At 34.5% G+C, this 21,313-nt stretch overlaps 1 protein-coding gene across 4 annotated transcripts in view; it reads left to right on the top strand.

Annotated features, from left to right (window-relative positions):
* The window catches only part of MIPOL1 (mirror-image polydactyly 1), a 270,347-nt gene that overhangs the window by 88,900 nt on the left and 160,134 nt on the right, over window positions 1-21,313 (top strand). For all 4 annotated transcript variants that reach the window (XM_081155068.1, XM_081155067.1, XM_081155069.1 and 1 more), the window contains one exon: window positions 20,965-21,072. In XM_081155068.1, the coding sequence (XP_081011194.1) occupies window positions 20,965-21,072 (108 nt within the window). The remainder of the gene's footprint in view (window positions 1-20,964; window positions 21,073-21,313) is intronic.

The following is a 21,313-nucleotide window of genomic DNA, read 5'->3' as shown; positions in this document are numbered from 1 at the left end:
TTAATGTCGATACCTTGAAAAGATTCATGGGAAGGTGGTTTTTATTGTTACTGGTAGTCTGTTTCAGTATTATAATCCCTTGAAAAAAATTCCAAAGTTATATATTAACTCATCATTAACGTTATCTGATTGTGTAAAACAATTATAACAATCTTATAAGTAGGTTAAAATATGTAATAAAATATACTTTTAAATTGTAATTTTGGGGGAAAATATCTTCAAGAAATATAAATGTAAAATAGATTTTCATGAGTATGTTTTTTGGTTTAGTAATCATTACACATTGAGTTTTTCACTGTTAATATGTTTACTTTTTATCTGTTCACATTTGTGATTTCAGATAAAATTTACACACAAATAAAACACATAAATATGAAATCAGCAATTTGATGAGTTTTGACAGATACCCATACCCATGTGACCACAACTTTATAAAGATGTAGAAAGTCTCATTTGTTTCCCTTCCCTGCCAATTTCTCCTGATTCACCCAAACAACCTTTCTGATGTTTTTTAACCATAGATACATTCTGCTTATTCTCAGACTTCATATAAGTGATTGATATGGTGACAGCAAAATATTTGTGATACTCATCCATGTTGTTCTTTGTATAAGTAGTTTGTTCCTCTTGTTGATAAGTACTGTTTCATTGTATAAAATTACATTTATTATTTATTCTCTTGATGATGGACATTTGGAGCTGTCCAGTTTTTGTCTATTATGATTAAGACTACTATGAAAATTCTGTCTTCTTATGGACATACATTTTCATTCTTTGGGTTAAATACCTAAGAGTGGAATTGCTGGGCCATAAGGTTGGTAGGTATTTATTTTTAAAAGAAATTAACAAATTGTTGGTTGAAGTTATTGTATCATTTTACAGTCTCATCAGATATTTATGGGAGTTCTGACTGCTTCATATACTCACCAACAATTGCTGGTGTCGGTATTTTTAATTATAGTGATTTTAGCGAGTATGTAATGGTATATATTGTGGTTTTAATTTGCATCTCCCTATGACTAAAGATGCTGAATATATTTTCATGTGCTTCTTGGCCATTCATATATATATGAATATCTGTTCAGGTCTTTTGCCTATTTCTTAAAATTTATCTTTGTAGTTGAAAGTATTAGAGATATCCCCCTTTTTTCCCCATTGACCCCCTCAGTCCTGCCCCCATCCACACCCCTCAGGCCTTCACCACACTATTTTCTGTGTCCATAGCTTATGAATATAAGTTCTTTGGTTAATCTCTCCCCACTCCCCACCTCCACATTCCCTCTAAAATTTGTCAGTCTGTTCTGCACTTCTGTGTCTCTGGATCTGTTTTGTTCATCAGTTTATTTTGTTCATGTGATACTTGTCTTTCTCTGACAGGCTTGTTTCACTTAGCATAGTATGTTCCAGGTCCCTCCATGTTGTCTCAAAGGGAAAGAGATTCTTCTTTTTTATAGCTGCATAGTATTCCATAGTGTAAATGTACCACAGCTTTTAAACTCATCTACTGATGGGCACTTGGGCTGTTTTCAGATCTTGGCTATTGTAAATAATGCTGCTATGAACATAGGGGTGCATATATTCTTTCTGATCGGTGGTTTGGGATTCTTAGGATATATTCCTAGAAGTGGGATCACTGGGTCAAATGGCAGGTCCATTTTTAATTTTTTGAGGGCTCTCCATCTGTTTTCCGTAGTGGCTGCACCAGTCTGCATTCCCACCAACAGTGTACTAGGGTTCCCCTTTCTCCACATCCTCACCAGCACTTGTCACTTGTTGTTTTGTTGATGGGAGCCATTCTGACAGGTGTAAGGTGACACCTCATTGTCCTTTGAATTTGCATCTTTTTGATGATTAGTGACTTTGAGCATTTTTTCACATGTCTCTTAGTCATCTGTATGTCCACTTTGGAGAAGTGTTTATCTTTTAATTGGATGACTTAACCTTTTAATATTTATTTTTTATTTTTAAGAGTCCTCTTCTGAAGTCTATTGTCAGACATATGTATTTAAGAATACTTTCTGCCCATTTTCTTCTTACTTATTTTCTTAATTCTGTGTTGATGTGCAAAATTTTCAATTTTGATGGTCTAATAAATCAATTTTTAATGTATTTTGTCTAAAATCTTTTCTCACCCCAATTGCAGACATACTGTCCTATTTTTTTCTGTATGAGCTTTATTGTTTTAGTTTTTACTTTTAATCTGTGGTTAACTGTTGTGTATGGTATAAGATCAAGTTTGGTATTTATTTTCTTAACAGTTAATATTCAGTTCCAGCACTATTTGTTGAAAATGCGAGGTGCTTTTTTTTTCTTCTTTGAATGGCTCTGGTAACATTTTTAAAAATTACTTGACCATATAAGTATATGTCTCTTTACAGACATACTATTTTATTGTAATGATCCCTTTGTCTCTCCTTATGCCAATACTATACTGCATTGATTGCTGTGAATTCTGATGTCCTCCAACTTTGTTGTTTTTTAAGGTGGTTTTAGTTATTATAAATTCTTTGCATTTTCCTATAATATTAAAATCAGATTTCCAATATCCATAAAAAGCCTGTTGGGATATGATTGGATCTCTAGATCATTAGAGTGAAGGGGAATTGTCATCTTAACAATTTTTAGTTTTTCAATCTATGGCATTTCTCACAACCTTCTTAATATTAATAAATGTACCACATGGTTTAAGTTGTAAGAATCTTAAAATAGCCAAATTTCATTTTCCTTCATTCTTTAGATATACTGATATATTTTAATGTTTATTTTGATTCAAATAATAAATTGTCTTTCAAAGAAATTATGAGAAGTAAAAATATACTCTTCTGTCTTTGTCTATACATTTATCATTCTAGGTACTTTTTTTCATGTTGGAATAAATTTTCACTTTGTGTTATTTTTCTTAACTTGAATAACATCTTTAGGCATTTTCTTTTTCCTTTTTGCCCCCCATTTCACCCTCATTTTTTAAAGACACATTCTCTAGATATAGATGGATATACTATATAAGCTAGATATATAAGAGATACCCTAGGGGATCTCCTGTATTCCAGATATAGTCCTTCTTACCCCCATTATATAGTAGCAGTCTAGTTACCTTGGTTGTCAGAATCAGTTGCCCCTCCCAGCTCAATAACCTCCTTTCTTACATATTGAATCAGAGGCATGAATTGCTCTATGCAGCCAGGTGACAGTTTCAACTTCCAGTTCAACAGAATTTTTGTCTCTACGTGGAAGTTTTTCTCTCGTTAGAACCAAGACCACTTGGATTAGCTGAACTTGTTTGTAGAAATGGAAAGCTAACATTTTGCTAGTGGATCACTGTGGGTGGTAGTGAATGAAACCACTCATATATCTACCCCTTGATTCCTGGACCCGTGAATTCTGTCTGTGGATAAAAAGTATCATACTCTGATTTAGAGCATATGCATTATCATGTAGAACCTTACTGTCGCCTTCCAAGGTGTTGCCACCTAACTAACATTATCACCAAGTCTTCAGAAATTCATTCCACTGTTTTATCAAGTCAGCTGTGTCCAGATAATGGGGAACATAGTGAGATCAGTGAATTCCCTGAGCATGGCACGGCGTCACACTTGATTTGCTGTGAGGCGGGTTGTGTGTGGGAGCAGTGCTGTGTGGGATCCCGTGGGAGCACAGGTATTCTGTGAGTCAGCGGTGGCTGATTTTGCATAAGCATTGCATTCAGGGAAGCAAATCCACATCCAGAGGAATTGTTCATTTCAGTAAGAACAGTAAAGAGCCATTTTAGTAAGAAGGTAGAATAGACTGTTGTGATCCAAGACTGCAGTTTCAGAGTTAAGAATTAAAGAGAAGTAAGAACAAGGTACTGGTTTGGATGTGGTTTGAAGGTAGATTTTATTAGAATAAGTGAGTCAAGAAATTGTGAAAAAAGTGTTGCTTTGGTCTAGAATGTTGGAAAGATGTTTCTTTTAAAATATAGGAAAGTTAGCTTGATGTTAGGTCACAGTTGCACAAGATGAGAAGCACGTCATCCAAATCAGCGAAGGACCAGCTCTTTACAAATATTTTTCCAGGGTATTATGGCTTTTATAACATATAAAAATGAATTACCAAAAAATGAAATGAAAAGTATCTAAACATGCAAAATTCATGCATACATTTTTGTTGTTGTTACTGGGCTCAACAGCCTTAAAATTGCTCTGTGAAATTCCTCTAAAATGTTTAATTGCTTCCGATGCATTTTAGTACTAGCTTCATCTCAGTATCATTTCTGACCAGTACTAGCCCCTGGACCACACACTCTAAATGCATAAGAGAAACTTGCAAAGTGAAAGGGTTGTTTAATGAAGGATTAGTCGGGCTGGAAATGACAGTTGGGAACCAGGGCAATGCAACTTCTTATTTGTACCTCTGAAGAAACAGCATGTGAAAGAGGAGATGTGCTCTACTAGAGAGGGTTCAGAGAGAGGTGTCACTGGAAGTGAGGTAGGTTTTTTTTATTGAGCTGATAAAGGGCATTAAGCTTAAGAATTTATGAAAGCCTCTTAGCAATGAAAAAGTGCTTCCAAAGACCACAGATGACAAAAGTACAAGGAAGGTACATAAGAGAAACAGCTAAGCCAGAAGAAAAGTAGAGTTGTAGTTCACTCCAGGGGAGTTGAATATAACATAAACTTTTTTTCACTGAGATAGCTCTTAAATTAATCACTGCTGAGTGGTTTGGATGATGTTCCTAGCCTTGCATATAAACATCAATAAAACAATTTCAAGAACATTTTTAAAAATTTAAAAAGTAAAACTGATTGCCTTTCTTGAAAAACTAGGAAGTGTCCTGAGAACCGTTCCAGGTTTCCAAAGCTTTTGTTACAGTAGTCAGCAAATCTGTCCCCAAGTATTGTTTTCTGCGGCGAACACTAGTTATCATATTTACATATTCAAAGATAATTAGAGTCTTATCTCTGAAAGAGAATGACTTTTATATAATATTCACCTTGTTGATACTTGGATTTGTCATGCAACATTTTAGTTTTTCTCCTATAGTAATCTTAGAAGTTGGAGTGGCTTCTATTAGGATTTAACAATGTTTGAGCAATATTCATTATACAACAGGAAAATTAAGAATGAGCACTTAAGTAATTGACGGTTCTATAGAGATTACAACATTTATAATAGCAAACAAACAAAGTTTGCAAACCAAGGAGAGGTATCTGTGATTCCTGGAATATAATAGCTGAAAAACAGCTTAATAAACTATTAAAGTATGGCTAGCATCCAGTGAGTACTAATACCATTTCCTGAACTCCGCTTTGTGTTTCTTTTACACTAGTACCAGAAGCGTCTATATCCTTTTGTGCAATAACTGCCAACTTAACATTTAGGTTATACTGTTGTTTGTTTATGGATTTTTAGAAAATCCATTGAAGTTTACTTAAGAACCACCTCATTACAATGGTATTATTTACTGAATTTTGTTTTCCTGGCCATTAGCTAACTACAGAGTTCAGCATTACAAGGCTATAACTGTACAAAAAAGATCAAAAAGTTATTAGATGCTAACTAATAAAGACTATTACTAATTTACTTTTAATTTACTCATTGTTATCATTTACATATTACAAACCCTGGGGAGAAATTTCACTGCTAAGGAAATGTTTAGGAATTTATGTACTTAATTTTATTTCCCATTAACTATGCTAGAAAATCACCAACTTTGCAGATACTAGGAAAAGATATATGGAAAGTTATAGGAAATTGGGAGGGGAATGTTTTCAGTGGGTGTTCAGTTTGAAACAAATCAAAATATCGCTCAGTCAGTTTCTGTACTGCAAGAACGAGTGGTCAGCTTCAACTGCGCCAAATTACAACCCTACCACATCCACAAGTGACACAATCAAAGGGCAGACTCAGTGAGCACCAAAGCCCCACTAAAGCAAATCCTGCTCCATAGGGGTGTCTCCAGCACAGCAGCTCTCCAGCTGTAGTTGCAGCTGGTCCTCACAGCTGATTGGCCTGAGGATCAATTCCTCCCAGTGATACCAACAGCAACCAAGGATCAACTACAGTAGGACAGTGCACACAGTCCCCACAGGGGAGCACCTAGAGTGTTCCAGTGACTGGGGAGGCTGAGCCATTGGGCCCTATAGGACACCTACTACACAAAGCCACTCTACCAATTCCAGGAGACATAGCAGCTCTACCTAATACATAGAAACAAACACAGGGAAGCAACCAAAATGTAGAGACAAAGAAACATGTCACAAATAAAAGAACTGAAGAAATCTCTAGAAAAAGAACTAAATGAAATGGAAGCAAGCAAACTACTAGATACAGAGTTCAAAACAATGGTTTTAAGGATGCTCAAGGACCTTAGTGAGAATTTCAAGGAAATTAGAACCTCAACAACATAAAAAAGGACCAGTCAGAAATGAAGAATATACTAAGTGAAATCAAGAGTAATTTACAGGGAATCAGAAGTAGAGTAGAGGACACCAAGAATCAAATCAGTGGTATGGAACATGAGGAAGCAAAAAACATCCACTCAGAAGAGCAAAAAGAAAAAATCCAAAAATATAAAGATAGTGTAAGGAGCCACTGGGACAACTTGAAGAGTACCAACATTTAATAATGGGGGTGCTGGGAGGAGAAGAGAGTGAGTGAGAAATTGAAAACCTGTTTGAAAAAATAATTACAAAAAACTTTCCCTACCTGGTGAAAGAAATAGACTTCTAAGTCCAGGAAGGACAGAGAGTTCCTAGCAAGGTGAACCCAGAAAGGCCCACAGCAAAACACATCATAGTTAAAATACCAAAGGCTAGACAAAGAGAGAATCTTACAAGCAGTAAGAAAAAAGCAGTTAGTTACCTAAAAGGGAGTTGCCAGATGACTGTCAGCTGATTTCTCAACAGAAACTTTGCAGGCCAGAAGGGAGTGGCAAGAAATATTCAAAGTGATGAAAAGCAAGAACCTACAACCAAGATTTCTCTACCCAGCAAAGCTATCATTTAGAACTGACGGTCAGACAAAGAGCTTCTCAGACAAGAAAAAGCTAAAGGAGTTCATCACCATCAAACCGGTATTACATGAAATGCTGAAAGGTCGTCTTTAAGAAGAAGCTAATGAACAAAATAAACCAATGAGCAAAATAGACCCAGAAACATTGAAGCATGTGCCAGACTGACATATTTGATGAGGCGGGGGATGGTAGATTAACCAAAGAAGTTAAATGCATATATGCAGAATTCATGAACACAGACAATAATTCAGTGAAAGCCTGGGGAGGGGTACTGGAGAGAGAGGCAGAGGGGTTAGTGGGGGAGGGGGGTGGAAGGGAGACATCTGTAATACTTTCAGCAATAAAGATAAATTTAAGAAAAGAAAAAAAAATGGTTTTGCTTATGTGTGTGTTTTTTTTTAAAAGTTTCCCATTTATCTTGATACATTTTTTTGTTCTCTACTTCCAAGTCCTTCCTCTCATTTGGGGCACTATTTTTCCTATCTGGAATCTTGGTGTGTTACTACTACTTCTATTGTTGTTATGGTCCCTCTTGTGTTACCACATTGCTGCTGTATCCCAAGGTTTTAGATGTTTACACTTATGCTTCTTCTTTGGGATTCAATTAAAGAGCATGTCATTAAATAGTCACAGTTTAAATTTATATATTTTTTATCTTAGGAAACATAATACTTATTTTGCACATTTCTATATTTTAGTAATTTCTTATTTTCATATAATTTTGCCAGATTTTATATTCTTATGCTGATTGCCTACATGTTGTCTAGTGGCATATTCCTTTAATTTTAGAAGGAAATGTACGTGGAAAAAATAAGATTTCAGTAAATGACTATCACACCATTTTTTAATAAACATGCATTAGATAGCTTCAGTGAACCAGGTCCTTGGTTTGGCCCTGGGATCGGAGGTGGGTGTGAGGGAGAATGCCAAGCAGAGGGCATTCCCAGTGAGAAGGGGTCTGGTGCTGTGTAGATAAATCAGACATATCTAAAAAACTTGCACAAAGGCAAGAGAGTGGTAACAAATGTTTGTATTTTGTGAACTGTGGATAATTTAGTGTGTCTGAAGTAGAGAAAAGTGTGCAATTGAGGGGGAATAAGAAAATATATAGTGGGTCTGACCAGTTTGTGAAATGCTACTATCATTCTCCAAAACTTGTTTTTAATTCTGCAAGCTGTGGAAAGGCGAATAAAGAAAATCAAGATAGGTAGGAGTTAGTGTCATCAGAATTGTATTTTAGACATAGCTGTCTGGAACACTTACTAGCTCTGACATGCAACTTCAAACCATGTGCACACACAGATACACATACTTTTAAAATTCCCAATGGGTTTAGTATGTTACATTATTAATTTTTAAAATTTGTCGGTGTGGTATTGATTAATTAAATTATATAGGTTTCAAATATACAATTCTATGATACATCATCTGTATATTACATTGTGTGTTCACCACCCAAAATCAAATCTCCTTCCATCACCACATATTTGACCCCCTTTATCACCTCCCACCCTCCTTTCCCTCAGATAACCACCATAACTGTTGTTTGTGTCTATGAATTTTTATGTTTTTCTTGTTTGTTCCTTTGTTGCTTTCTGTTTTATATCCCACATAGGAGTGAAACCATATGCTTCTTGCCTTTTTTCTCTTAGTTCACTTAGCATGATATTCTCAAGATCCATCCATATCGCAAATGGCAGTATTTCACCTTTTCTTATGGCTGAGTAGTATTCCATTGTATATATGTATCACTACTTCTTTGTCTATTCATCTAGTGAAGGACACTTCCGTTGTTTCCATGTCTTGCCACCATGAATAGTGCTGCAGTGAACATAAGGGTACATATATCTCCGTGAATAAATGTTTTCAAGTTTTTTGAGTAGGTACCCAGAAGAGAGATTGCTGGGTCGTATGGTGACTCTTCTTAATGTTTCAAAGAACCTTCGTATGGTTTTCCGTAGTAGTTTTACCCATTTACATTCCCACCAGCAGTGAATGAGGGTTCCTTTTTCTCCACAACCTCTCCAGCACTTGTTATTGCTTGTCTTGTTGATAATAGTCACTCTGACAGGTGTGAGGTGGGATCTCATTGTAGTTTTGTTTGCATTTCCCTAACAGTGAAGTTGAGCTTTTTTGGATACGTCTTTTGGTCATTCGTATGTCTTCTTGGAAAAGTGTCTGTTCAGGTCCTCTGTCCAGTTTTTAATTGGATTGTTTTTGTTTTTGAATTGTAAGCATTCTCTATATATTTTAGATATTAACCTCTTATCAGAGGTGTTGTTTGCAAATATATCCTCCCATTAGGTGAGTTACCTTTTTGTTTTGTTGTCAGTTTATTTTGGTGTGCAGAAGCTTTTAAATTTGATGTAGTCCCAGTCCTTTATTTTTGCTTTTACTTCCCTTGCCTTTGAGGTCAAATTCACAAAATCCTCTCTAACACCAAAGTCCATAAATTTACTCTCTGTGTGTGTGTTTTTCTAAGTACTTTATTTCATGTTTTATATTTAGGTTTTTGATCCATTTTGAGTTAATTTTTGTATATGGTGACGATAGCAGTCTAGTTTGATTCTTTTTTGAAAATGCCTTGGTAATTTTGATCTGCAGCCAGCTTTGGGGACTGCTAGAATGGAAAATAGTTTGGAAGGGCTTTAGACTGAGGGCATGACACTTGCTAGTTATTGAGAAACTTGAAGGCCGAATGAAAGGTATTACAGTGGGGACAGAGACTAAAGCATGTTGAAGGACTAGGACTTGGTCCAATTTTAGGATACAGATAAGCAGGAGTTTAGGATGATTTTCAAGTTTAGCAGGATGATTGAGTAAATGCCACTTATAAGCAGGGTGTACAGTAAAGTAATAAATACATATTTAATACCACCTATGTTTTAGGTACCTTGCTTACTGTTTATCAATAAACAAATACAGTTGGCTCTACCATCTTGGAATTTACAATCTATACAAAGGAGAAATAGATACTTTTGGCATTTTCATGTGAAGACCTGATGATTTCAGTTTTATACAAAGGGCATGTTTTTGTATATTCATACATAATATATATGTTAATATACTAATATGAGTATATAAGTGTGTATATGTATACATACACATGTAGCTTTTATAAGACCTTCATTTAAAAGAGAACACTTCCAATGTAATAAAAGAATAGCTATTTTTGTTTTATATTTCTAAAAAGTGTTATGATTTTAGATACTATGTGAGCCTTAGAATGTACAATTAAAAGGTAAGAAATAATTGCCTAGTTTTCTTTATTATTAACTTAGCATAGACTCTGTTGGGTATGAATGAACTGAGTTAAAAGGTAATAATTTTATATACTAGTTAGTCCATATTTCATTTTGATCTATGTTGACTTCCTAATGTCAGATCATTGTACTACTTATAGTTTATCTGTATCTCTAATTGCTCAAAGTTCAAATTTTAAAATGTTTATTATTAATTTTTTCTGTAGTTCTATCTGTTTCTTTTGCTGTTGTATATATGTGTGTACACTATATATTTTGTTAATAAGTTAGATAGTACTGTCTGAATTTGAATCCTATTTTTTATCAGTGACATGACTTTGAAGGAGTCATACTCCCTGCTTCTGATTCCTTCTCTATAAAATGGGATACTCTGACCAACTTCAGAACAAAACACTCAAACAGGATGAAAGTGAAGGAATGGAAAAAATATTCCATGTAAATGGAAATGAAAATAAAAGCTGGGGAAGCAGTACTTATATCTGACAAAATAGACTTCAAAACAAAGGCATAACAAAAGACAAAGACATTCATTGCATGATAGTAAAGGGGTCAATTTAACAAGAGGATATAGCCCTGTTAAACATATATGCACCCACTATAGGAGCAACTAAATATATAAAAAGTCTTGGAGGACTTTAAGGGAGAGATCGACTGCAATACACTCATAGTAGGGATTTTAACGCCCTAATGATATCACTGACTAGATCTTCCAGACAGAAAAATCAACAAGGAAGCAGAGGTCTTAAATGACACAAAAGATCAGATAGATTTAGTTGATATTTATAGAACATTTCATCCCAAAGCTGCATAGTATACATTCTTCTTGAGTGCACGTGGAACATTCTCAAGGATAGACCACATGTTAGGACACAAAATAAGTGTTAACAAATTTAAGAAGTTTGAAATCATATAAAGCATCTTCTCAAATCATAATAGCATGAAACTAGAAATCAACTACAGTAAAAAACTCAAAAGCACTCAAATACGTGGAGGCTAAATAGCATGTTATTAAACAATGAGTGGGTTACCAATGAGGATCAAGGAAGAAATAAAAAAATTCCTGGAAACAAATTCCTGAAAACAAACATTCAACAAACCAAAATGTATGGGTCACATTGAAAGCATTTCTGAGAGGGAAGTTCATAGCATTACAGAACTACCTTAAGAAATAAGAAAAAGCTCAAATAAACCTTCTAACTCTACAACTAAAAGAACAAGAAAAGCCCAGAGTAAGAAGAAGAAAGGAAGTAATAAAAATCAGAGCAGAAATAAATGATATAGAGATTTTAAAAAGCAATACAAAAGATCAATGAAACCAACAGCTGGTTCTTTGAAAAGATAAACAAGATTAATGAACCCCTAGCCAGACTCATCAACAAACAGAGAGAGAAGCCAAATTAATAAAATCAGAAATGAAAGAGACAAAGTAAAAACTGATATCCCAGAAATACAAAGAATTGTAAGAAAGTACTACCAACAGCTATATGCCAACAAATTGAACAACCTGGGCAAAATTGACAAATTTCTAGAAACAATCTTCCAGAAGTCAATCAGAAAACCTGAATAGACTGATAACAACTAATAAAATTGAAGGATTAATCAAAATCTCCCAGCAAACAAAAGTCCTGGACTCAAGATGTCTTCACAGACAAGTTTTACCGAACATTCAAAGAACAACACCTATTCTCCTCAAATTATTCCAAAAATTCAAGAGGAAGGAAGACTTCCAAGTTCTTTTTATGAGGCCAGCATTATTCTAATTCCAAAACCAGATAAAGACACTACAAAGAAAGAAAATTATAGGCCAATATCCCTGATGAACATAGATGCTAATATCCTCAACAAGATATTAGCAAATTGGATCCAGCAATACATTAAAAGATCATACATCATAACCAACTGGGATTTATTCTAGGGATGCAAGGTTGGTACAATATTTGCAAATCAGCCCAGCCGGGCGTGGCTCGGCGGTTGAGCGTCAGCCTGGGATCCAGGCGATCGGGGTTCGATTCCCGGTCAGGGCACATGCCTGGGTTGCGGGCTCGATCAATGACTGTCTCATCGTTGATGTTTCTGTCTCTCTCTCTCTCCCTCTCCCTTCCTCTCCCTGGAATCAGTGAAGATATGTTTAAAAAAAAAAATTTGCAAATCAATAACAGTGATACATCACAAACAAAATGAAGGATAAAAAATCACATGGTCATATGAATAATTGCAGAAAAACCATTCGACAAAAATCCAAAGCCCATTTATGATGAAACCGCTCAGTAAAGTGGGATTAGAGGGATCATAACTCAACATAATAAAGGCCATATATGACAAACCTACAGCCAACATCATGCTCAATGGGCAAAAACTAAGTGTTTCCTTTAATATCAGGAACAAGACCGAGATGTCTGCTTTCACCACTCTTATTCAACATAGTACTGGAAGTCCTGGCCACAGCGATCAGACAAGAAGAAACAATAAAAGGACTCCAAATTGGAAAGGAAGAAGTAAAACTGTCCTTATTTGCAGATGACATGATATTGTACATAGAAAACCCTAAAGACTCCACCAAAAAACTACTAGATTTAATAAATGAATTCGTAAAAGCAGTGGGATACAAAATTATCATCCAGAAATGGAGGGCATTTTTATATACCAATAATGAACTCTCAGGAAGACAAACTTAAAAAAAAATCCCATTTACCATTGCAACAAAAAATATAATGTACTTAAGAATAAACTTCACCAAGTAGGAAAAAGACCTGCACTTGGAAAACTATAGGACATTGAAGAAAGAAGTAGAGGAAGATACAAACAAGTGGAAGCATGTATCATGTTCATAGATTGGAATAATTAACATCATTAAAATGTCCATACTACCCAAAGCATTAAATATATTCAACACAATCCCTATTAAAATGCCAACCACATATTTCACAAATCTAGAACTAATATTCCAGAAATTTATATTATAACAAAAAGACTGTGAATAGCCTCAGTAATCTTGAGAAAGAAGAAAAAGCAGAAGGGATCACAGTACTGGGTATCAAAGTATACTACAAAGCCTTTTTAATAAAAACAGCCTGGTACTGGCATAAGAACAGGCGTATGGATTAATGGAACAGAACAGACGCCCCAGAATTCAACCCACACCATTATGGTCAGTTAATATTTGACAAAGGAGACAAGAGGATGCAATGGAGTAAAGACAGTCTCTTCAATAAATGGTGCTGGGAAAATTGGACAGATCCATGCAAAAAAAAATGAAACTTACACCATACACAAGAATAACTTTAAAATGGATAAAAGATTTTAAGTCACAAAACCATAAAAATCCTAGGAGAAAACATAGGCAGTAAAATCCCAGACATCTCACATAGCAGTATTTTGCCAGTACATCTCCTAAGACAAGGAAAAAAAAGGAAAAAATAAATGGAACTACATCAAACTAAAAAGCTTCTGCACAGCTAATGAAACCACCAACAAAAATAAAAGGGAACCCCATTCACCAATGACACATCTGATAAGGGATTAATTTCCAAAATATATAAAGAACTTATACAACTCAACACCAGGAAGACAAACAACCCAATTAAAAAATGGGCAGCCCACAGGGCCAGCTTGGCTCAGCAGTTGAACATCGACCTATGATCCAGGAGATCACAATTTGATTCCGGGTCAGGGCACATGCCCGGGTTGCAGGTTCCATCCCCAGTTGGGGGCATGCAGGAGGCAGCTAATCAATGACTCATCATTGGTGTTTCTATCTCCCTCTCCCTCTCTCTGAAATCAATAAAAGAATATTAAAAAAAACACACACAACAAACATTAAAAAAAGGGTATCCCTAGCCAATTTAGCTCAGTGTTTAGAGGGTCAGCCCTCTGAAGGGTCATGGGTTTGATTCTGGTCAAGAGCACTTACCTTGGTAGCAGGGTCAGTCCCAGCCCCAGTTTGGGTGTGTGTGGGAGGCAACCAATTGATGTGCCTCTCTCACATCGGTATTCCTCTCAGTTTCTCCCCTTCATTTCCATTCTCTAAAAATCAATGCAAAAAATATCCTCGGGTAAGGATTAACAAAAAATAAAAATAAAAAAATGGGCAAAGGACCTAAATAGACACTTCTCCAAAGAGGACATACAGATGGCCAATAGACATGAAAAAATGCTCAGTCACTAATCATCGAAGAGATGCAAATTAAAACGACAATGAGGTATCACCTCACACCTGCCAGGATAGGTCTCTTAAATAAGTCAACAAACAGCAAGTGCTGGCAAGGATGTGGAGAAAAGGGAACCCTTGTGCACTGCTGGTAGGAATGCAGACTGTTGCAACCACTATGGAAAACAGTATAGTGTTTTCTCAAGAAATTAAAAATGGAAATGCATATATCCTAAGAATCTGAAACACCAATCAGAAAGAATATATGCACCCCTATCTTCATAGCAGCAGTATTTACAATAGCTAAGATTTGGAAAACATTCCATGTGCCCATCAGTAAATGAATGGATAAAATAGCTTGGTACATCTACACAATGGAATACTATGCGGTCGCAAAAAAGAAGCAACTCTTACTTTTGCAACAGCATGGATGGACCTGGAGATTATTATGCTAAGTGAAATAAGCCAGTCAGAGAAAGACAAATATCTCACTTATATGTGGATCTAATGAACAAAATAAACACAAACACTAGGACCAGAGACATGGATACATACAGTAGACTGACAGGGCGGGACTGGAAGAGATTAATCAAACAACATGTATTCATATATGCATAGCCCATGGACACAGACAATAAAGTGGTGAAGGCCTGGGATGGGGTGGGAGCTGGGTAGAGGGGGAGAATTGGGGGACATCCACAATACTGTCAAAAATAAAAATAAATAAAATGGAATAAGAGGTAGCTAATAGAATCTACATGAAGATTTACAGAATTCATGGAAAGTCCTTCGAGCAAGGCCTGGCAGATACTAATTTCTCACTTATAGTTGACTATCATTATTGATATCTGTTAACCTTTATAAAATAGAGACTCAAACCACAATTTTTCAAATGAATAGCTTTTCCTAAGTACAGCTAACATAATAATCTTAAACAGCATTACAGAAATGCTATTTTAATATCATAGTATACTAAATAAATATCTATATCTATGTTTATATCTCTTTAAATAATTGTCATGTTTACTAATTCTTTTGATTTTTGATTAAAAATTTTTATTTAAATTAGTCTTTTTGAATAATATAATTTTAAAATTAGTATGAAGTTCTGTATTTGTTTTTAAACCCCTAGTTATTTACTTTTACATGGTGTTTTTGAAGTGTTTAAATATCATTAAGATATACATGTAGAAATATGTAGAAATATGTTATCACCTGGCATGTTGCCTGGTGGGTGTTTGTGTATAGCCTAGTGAATGGATGCTCAATGAATATTTACTGAATAATTTATGTTTTATACACACCAAACACACTCTCACTTCAGCTGTATCATATGCAGTTTCAAGGACTAAATCACATACTTATTTTCTTTTTTAATCTTTGGTAATTTTAAACCTCTGAGTATTATATATTCACTTAAACCAAGTTGTTCATATTTTGCCAGGGCCTTTGAAGAAACAAGGTACCTTTTTGAACTTGAAAACTCTTTATTCCAAGTTATTGTAATATGAGAAAAACATTCTAGTTATTATTTTAAAATCTAGAAAGTGATTTTAAAAATTTTTTCTAAGTGAACAGAAATAAAAACTTATTTATATAATCCTAAGTACTTCCAAACATCTGCAGTTCAATGTACATAATTCACATTGACACCAAAGTTAGTTTCTGTTTTGACTGGAAGAGTCTGGTATTATTTTTTGTCTGCAAAGGAAAGAGTTGTATAGCATCCAAGTGGAAGATGTTTGATTGTGATACAATCAAAATGATCTGTGACTGAAAGCAGATTGTAGAGGAGGAGAAACAGCAGCTGTGAACACTTAGTATTAGAGAACTTTGTTAAAAACTGAAGGCATGTTATCTTTCAGAAAGTAAACATAAAGTAAAACAAAATCATAATGTATTGTCTGCTTGATATAATTCTTCAGAATTCACAATGAGTAAAAAGAAATCACTGGTGAAAACAGATTTTGTAGTAATTATGGGCCAAATCATTTTATAAAAATTTGCCATAAATTTTTGTTTTTATATGTTTAGTTGTCATGTTGTAGAATTAGTTTTGTTTGTTCATAGAGGCAAATTTAATTTTCTTTTCATCAGTGAGCTTAGAGAGCGTAGAGTCATAAACCAAGATATTTTTACCCTGTTACTACTATCCATGTTTTTTAATCTAGATTGTTCCACTCATTTCCTCCTCATATTATTTTGTAAGAAATCCCAGACAAAATATCCCTTTTACATGTGACTTATAGTTTATATTCTTAAAAGATAGAGACTATTGTTTAAAACATAACCACAATACCATTATCACCCCAACAATATGAATAATAATTCTTTAATATTATGAAACATCTAATTGGTTTTCAAGTTCAAATAATCTCTTAAACGTTGTAACTTTTCCTCTTCATTTTGAATCTGTATGTAAATAGGAATCATACATTGCAAATGATTGAATTAACACTTTATAAAGTCCCCTTCTATTTCTTTTCTTTTGGAATTTATGTTTTAAATAAACAGTCAATTTTTGTTTAGTTTCCCAGCTTATTCGTTGCTTCTCTGTTATGTCATTTAATATGTTTCTGTCTTCTCTCTTCTCCTATAAATATGGCATTCTGATCTAGAGGCTTGATCAGATTTAGATTAGTTTTTATCAATAGGACTACTTTACAGGTAGTTTTGTATTGTTTCATCTGGAAACACATGTTTTGTTGTGAAAGAACTATGTTATTAGCAGGTCTCAGTGTCTAGAGCTCAGTATATATTCAAAATTGTGATAATCACACATTCCTGTTCTCTTTATAACCTTGAATATTTTTATAGTCATCTTATTTATTGTTCGATTACCTATTGGTAAAGTTCATATTAGAAGGCATGCATAAATTCTTGGCTTACTATATGTTTAGTTCACTCACATTGACAATTCACTCAACAATGACAATTAGTTTTTAAAATTTTTATTGTTATAAATTCAATAAATTAAACATTTTATGTGTCAGTATATTGCAGTTACTATCCTTATTGGTGCTCAAATTGTCTTATCTTTAACTAGTGGGGGAGCTTTTCAGGTTGGCTCCTGAGTCCTTTCTGAGTCTTTCATAGTTCCTCAGTTTTGATAGTTAATACAACCTCTGCCAATAACAGATGTTACTGGGTCATATTGTACATTTCTTGTCCTAGACCTTGAGTCAGCCATATATCCATGGAGTTCTTTATTTTTAGTCAGAAATGGTACTTGGAACCCACAGACTAGGTACTAGGGATGCTCATTGCTGCTGGGCTTGCTGTTGTTCCTAGCCTTTTTCAATGGGCAACACCAGAAAATTCTCTCTCTCTCTCCCTCTCTCTCTCTCTCTCTCTCTCTCTCTCTCTCTCTCACACACACACACACACACACACACACACACATTTTTAAAAGATAAATTTTTTTGGTCTTCTAATTCAAATTCTTAATTACAGGAATTTTACTTAACTTTTTAATCTTCTATCTGTGTCTTTTGCATTTCGTAGTGAGAATCCTAGTTCTCAAGGACACTGTGAACAACCATAGACAGGTAGCATTTACCTAAGTTCAATTTGAGTATTAAAATTTTTTAAAGTATAAAATATATAAGAAAACTCCTAGGTCAGATCCATGCATTAGAACTCTTAAGAATATTAGCATTTGGTAGAATGTGAACAGGGAAGATCCTGTGTTATTTTAATTGTGTCAGTTCAAAAGGAAACTGTCTAAAACCATTATATATTATGTGATTTAGGGACATCTTCTCTAGCATTTGTCTTGTTTCTTTTCATTCATTAAAACAGGGAGGATCATTAAACATCTGAAAGTGTAGCCCTTTGGTACACTTGCCACTTTGGTCCTGGGCCTTATCTTCTCTCCCTCTTGTGCTGCCTGTATGGAAACTGAGCCCAAGTATACAATGTGGATAAATAAATGCCCTCTGGATAAATGCGCTCAGTGCAAAATTAACTTTATTGTTTTTAAGCTTTACTTATCTCTTTGGTTACAGTATTTTTAAAACTTGACCTGGGAGTGCCTCCCCCCATCATTTCAGAAAGAATGAAAGAACATCAAATGAAGAAATAATACAGGGTTGAATAAATCTAAAGAAATCTTAAATATAGTTAAATATAAATCCAAAAGTGTATTTGACAAGAACGTTTGTGTAGGTTTTTATTTAGTTCAAAGTTATTATGGGCTCCCCACAATTTGATTGCTAGGTGAATGTTGAATTTAACCCTCATGAAGAAATTAAAAAACATTTCTCAAGCTAGAGTGAGTGAATTCTTTTTGTGCATATGAAAGAAGTCTTCTCTATGTACAATCTTTTTGTAGATAGGAAAGAAGTCTCTATCCTTGGGCCATTTTTTATTTACTTGGGAATACAAAAAATAGGTGGTCACACAACTTGTAACTACGGTTTCTCATTTTACCAGATTTTTCTACCTTCATCCCTTTTCTCCTGTTTCCTTCCCCTTTCTCCTCTCTCAGCTTATGAAATCGTGTGGCCCAGATAGCGCAACGTGCGTGTGATCTGTTCCATGAAATGTTCTTTTACCCCCACCCCATAGCCAAATTTATCTACCCCACCTTTGTAACCTCATAGTTCATGTTTAGTCCTCATTTTAATACTTAATGCATAATAATTTTGTGCTAAAATTAATTGAAAGTGTAGAGGATAATTCTAGTAAAATATTTCTACTGGATTGCAGTGCTTGCCGCTATGTCTTACTCATTTTCAAGCCTCATGATTTGTGTCTTCACTAAACACATTTGTACTTAGATTGCATTGCAACCAAGTAGTTTGTTAAAAACTAAAAAGAGACAGATACACAGTTTAATTTGTAAATCATGTGTCCCCTTCAAATAAGAGCCAAGTGATGTCATGTCACAAATATTTTACTCATGTAACTTTAAAAAATATAATAGGTGAATTAAGTTGTTGCACAACACATAGTGGAATAGATGTGGTAGTGTGAGAGCATCTGCTACTCTATATTGTATTTGCAGAACTTAGTTTCAGCAAAAGCTCTATCTACTTTGTTAATACTGATTTTAAAAGTTTTTATTTTGTGGCTATTTATTTAATTTATAAATGTGTTTTAGTTTTACAATTGTATTAATATGGTGAGGCATATTAATTGTATTTGTATACAAACATCATCATATAATTTAAGTCAAGATCAAGAGTCTAATATTCTTTTTTTGAAAAGGATTTGTATGTTACTCAAGGTTAGGAAATAATGATACAGACTGCAGAATATTATAGAGGCCAGAGGCAGAAGGAATCGACATTAAAGTAGTAAGAAATGCCAATTTGGATTATGCTAGCATCTTGATTATAGCATAATAATGATTTTTAATTTATTATGACAACTAGCCATTTGTCAAATAATCTAGATCTTGCATCAATATGTGTAAATTACTTCTGGTTGTTAATTAAATATCCTAATTTAAAAATCGATAGGGATTTTTAACCTTTTCCTGAAAGATGGATTTAGTACTTTATTTAGCCAATTTCCCCATGTATGTTTGTATGGTCCTGATTTGCAGCATATCAGTTTATAATCTGTACAATTATTGTGTAAAATGTTTGATACATTTGTATTAAGATCTTATATGCAAATGGCACATTTCAATGATTTTTTTGAACATGGATACTTCTGTTAGCCCATTTATGCTTTTATTCATAATTATTATTTACTCATATTCTCATATGTTCCCAGTAGGTCAGAAAGTCATTTCAGCCCGGCCGGGCGTGGCTCAGCAGTTGAGCGTCGACCTAGGATCCAAGCGATCGTGGTTCGATTCCCGGTCAGGGCACATGCCCGGGTTGTGAGCTCGATCAATGACTTTCTCATCATTGATGTTTCTATCTCTCTCTCTCCCTCTCCCTTCCTCTCTCGGGAATCAATAAAGATATATTTTAAAAAAAAAAAGAAAAAAGAAAGTCATTTCACATGTTTGTTATCACTTGATTTAATAATAAGATGTAGTCAAAATAGAAATTAAGAACACTTGTTCCTTAGTTATTTCCAAGTCTTAAAGCACTCTGTGGTTGCCACTTTTTTCCCTGCACAATTGTTTCTTTAGATATTTCTAAAAACCTGAAAAACCTCATAATATATATTTTTATATTTTTAACTTTCAAAAGTTAATAAAAATTCAAAACAGAACACCATATTGTAGTTTATTTAGAACCCAATATGATCTTTAGAAACATCTTTATATTCAGCCAATAGATATATAATGAAAAGTATTTGGTTAATGAAAAAAATTTTTAAGTGTAGTTGATCTTAATTTTATAAAAATAGTGAGTATTTTCTAACTTACATGGTAACGTTTAGATTATTAAAAAAAACAGCAACGAACTGAAAGTTGCAGTTGAACAGAGTACTATAAACTGTACTCATATTCAACAGTACTGTTAACTTACCGTTCTTTTTGCAAAAGGTACCTTGTATTTTAGAGAATACAATGGCATTATGTACATTAATTCATGGGGCTTGGTGAAAAAAATGTTACAACTCCTTTACTTAATGGGATTCTTCCCCTGTGGCAGTGCAAACGGCTGGAGCAGGAGCTTCATCATTTGAAAGAGCAGAACCAGACTTCAGCAAACAACATGAGACATCTGACTGCTGAAAACAATCAAGAACGTGCTCTGAAGGTAAATCTCTGTTCCTTCTTGCAGGCAAATTAAGGTTGTAAGCCCTTGGTGCCAGCTTTCTGTGCTGCATATATCAGTTGTGTACATTTCAGCAGAAGTGAGCTGTGGTGTTTGCCAACAACCCCTTCTTTAAACACAGATACAGCACCCTTCTGCTGTGGTATTATCTTATCTCATGTACGTGTACATGAAAACAACATATTTTCTGAATTTTGAGTGGTGGTCTATTAATAACTTTTGG

The sequence above is a fragment of the Miniopterus schreibersii genome (assembly GCF_964146895.1).
Source record: "Miniopterus schreibersii genome assembly, chromosome: 1".
In the NCBI taxonomy this organism is placed as follows: Eukaryota; Metazoa; Chordata; class Mammalia; order Chiroptera; family Miniopteridae; genus Miniopterus; species Miniopterus schreibersii.
This window is presented reverse-complemented; position numbering and strand designations above follow the sequence as displayed.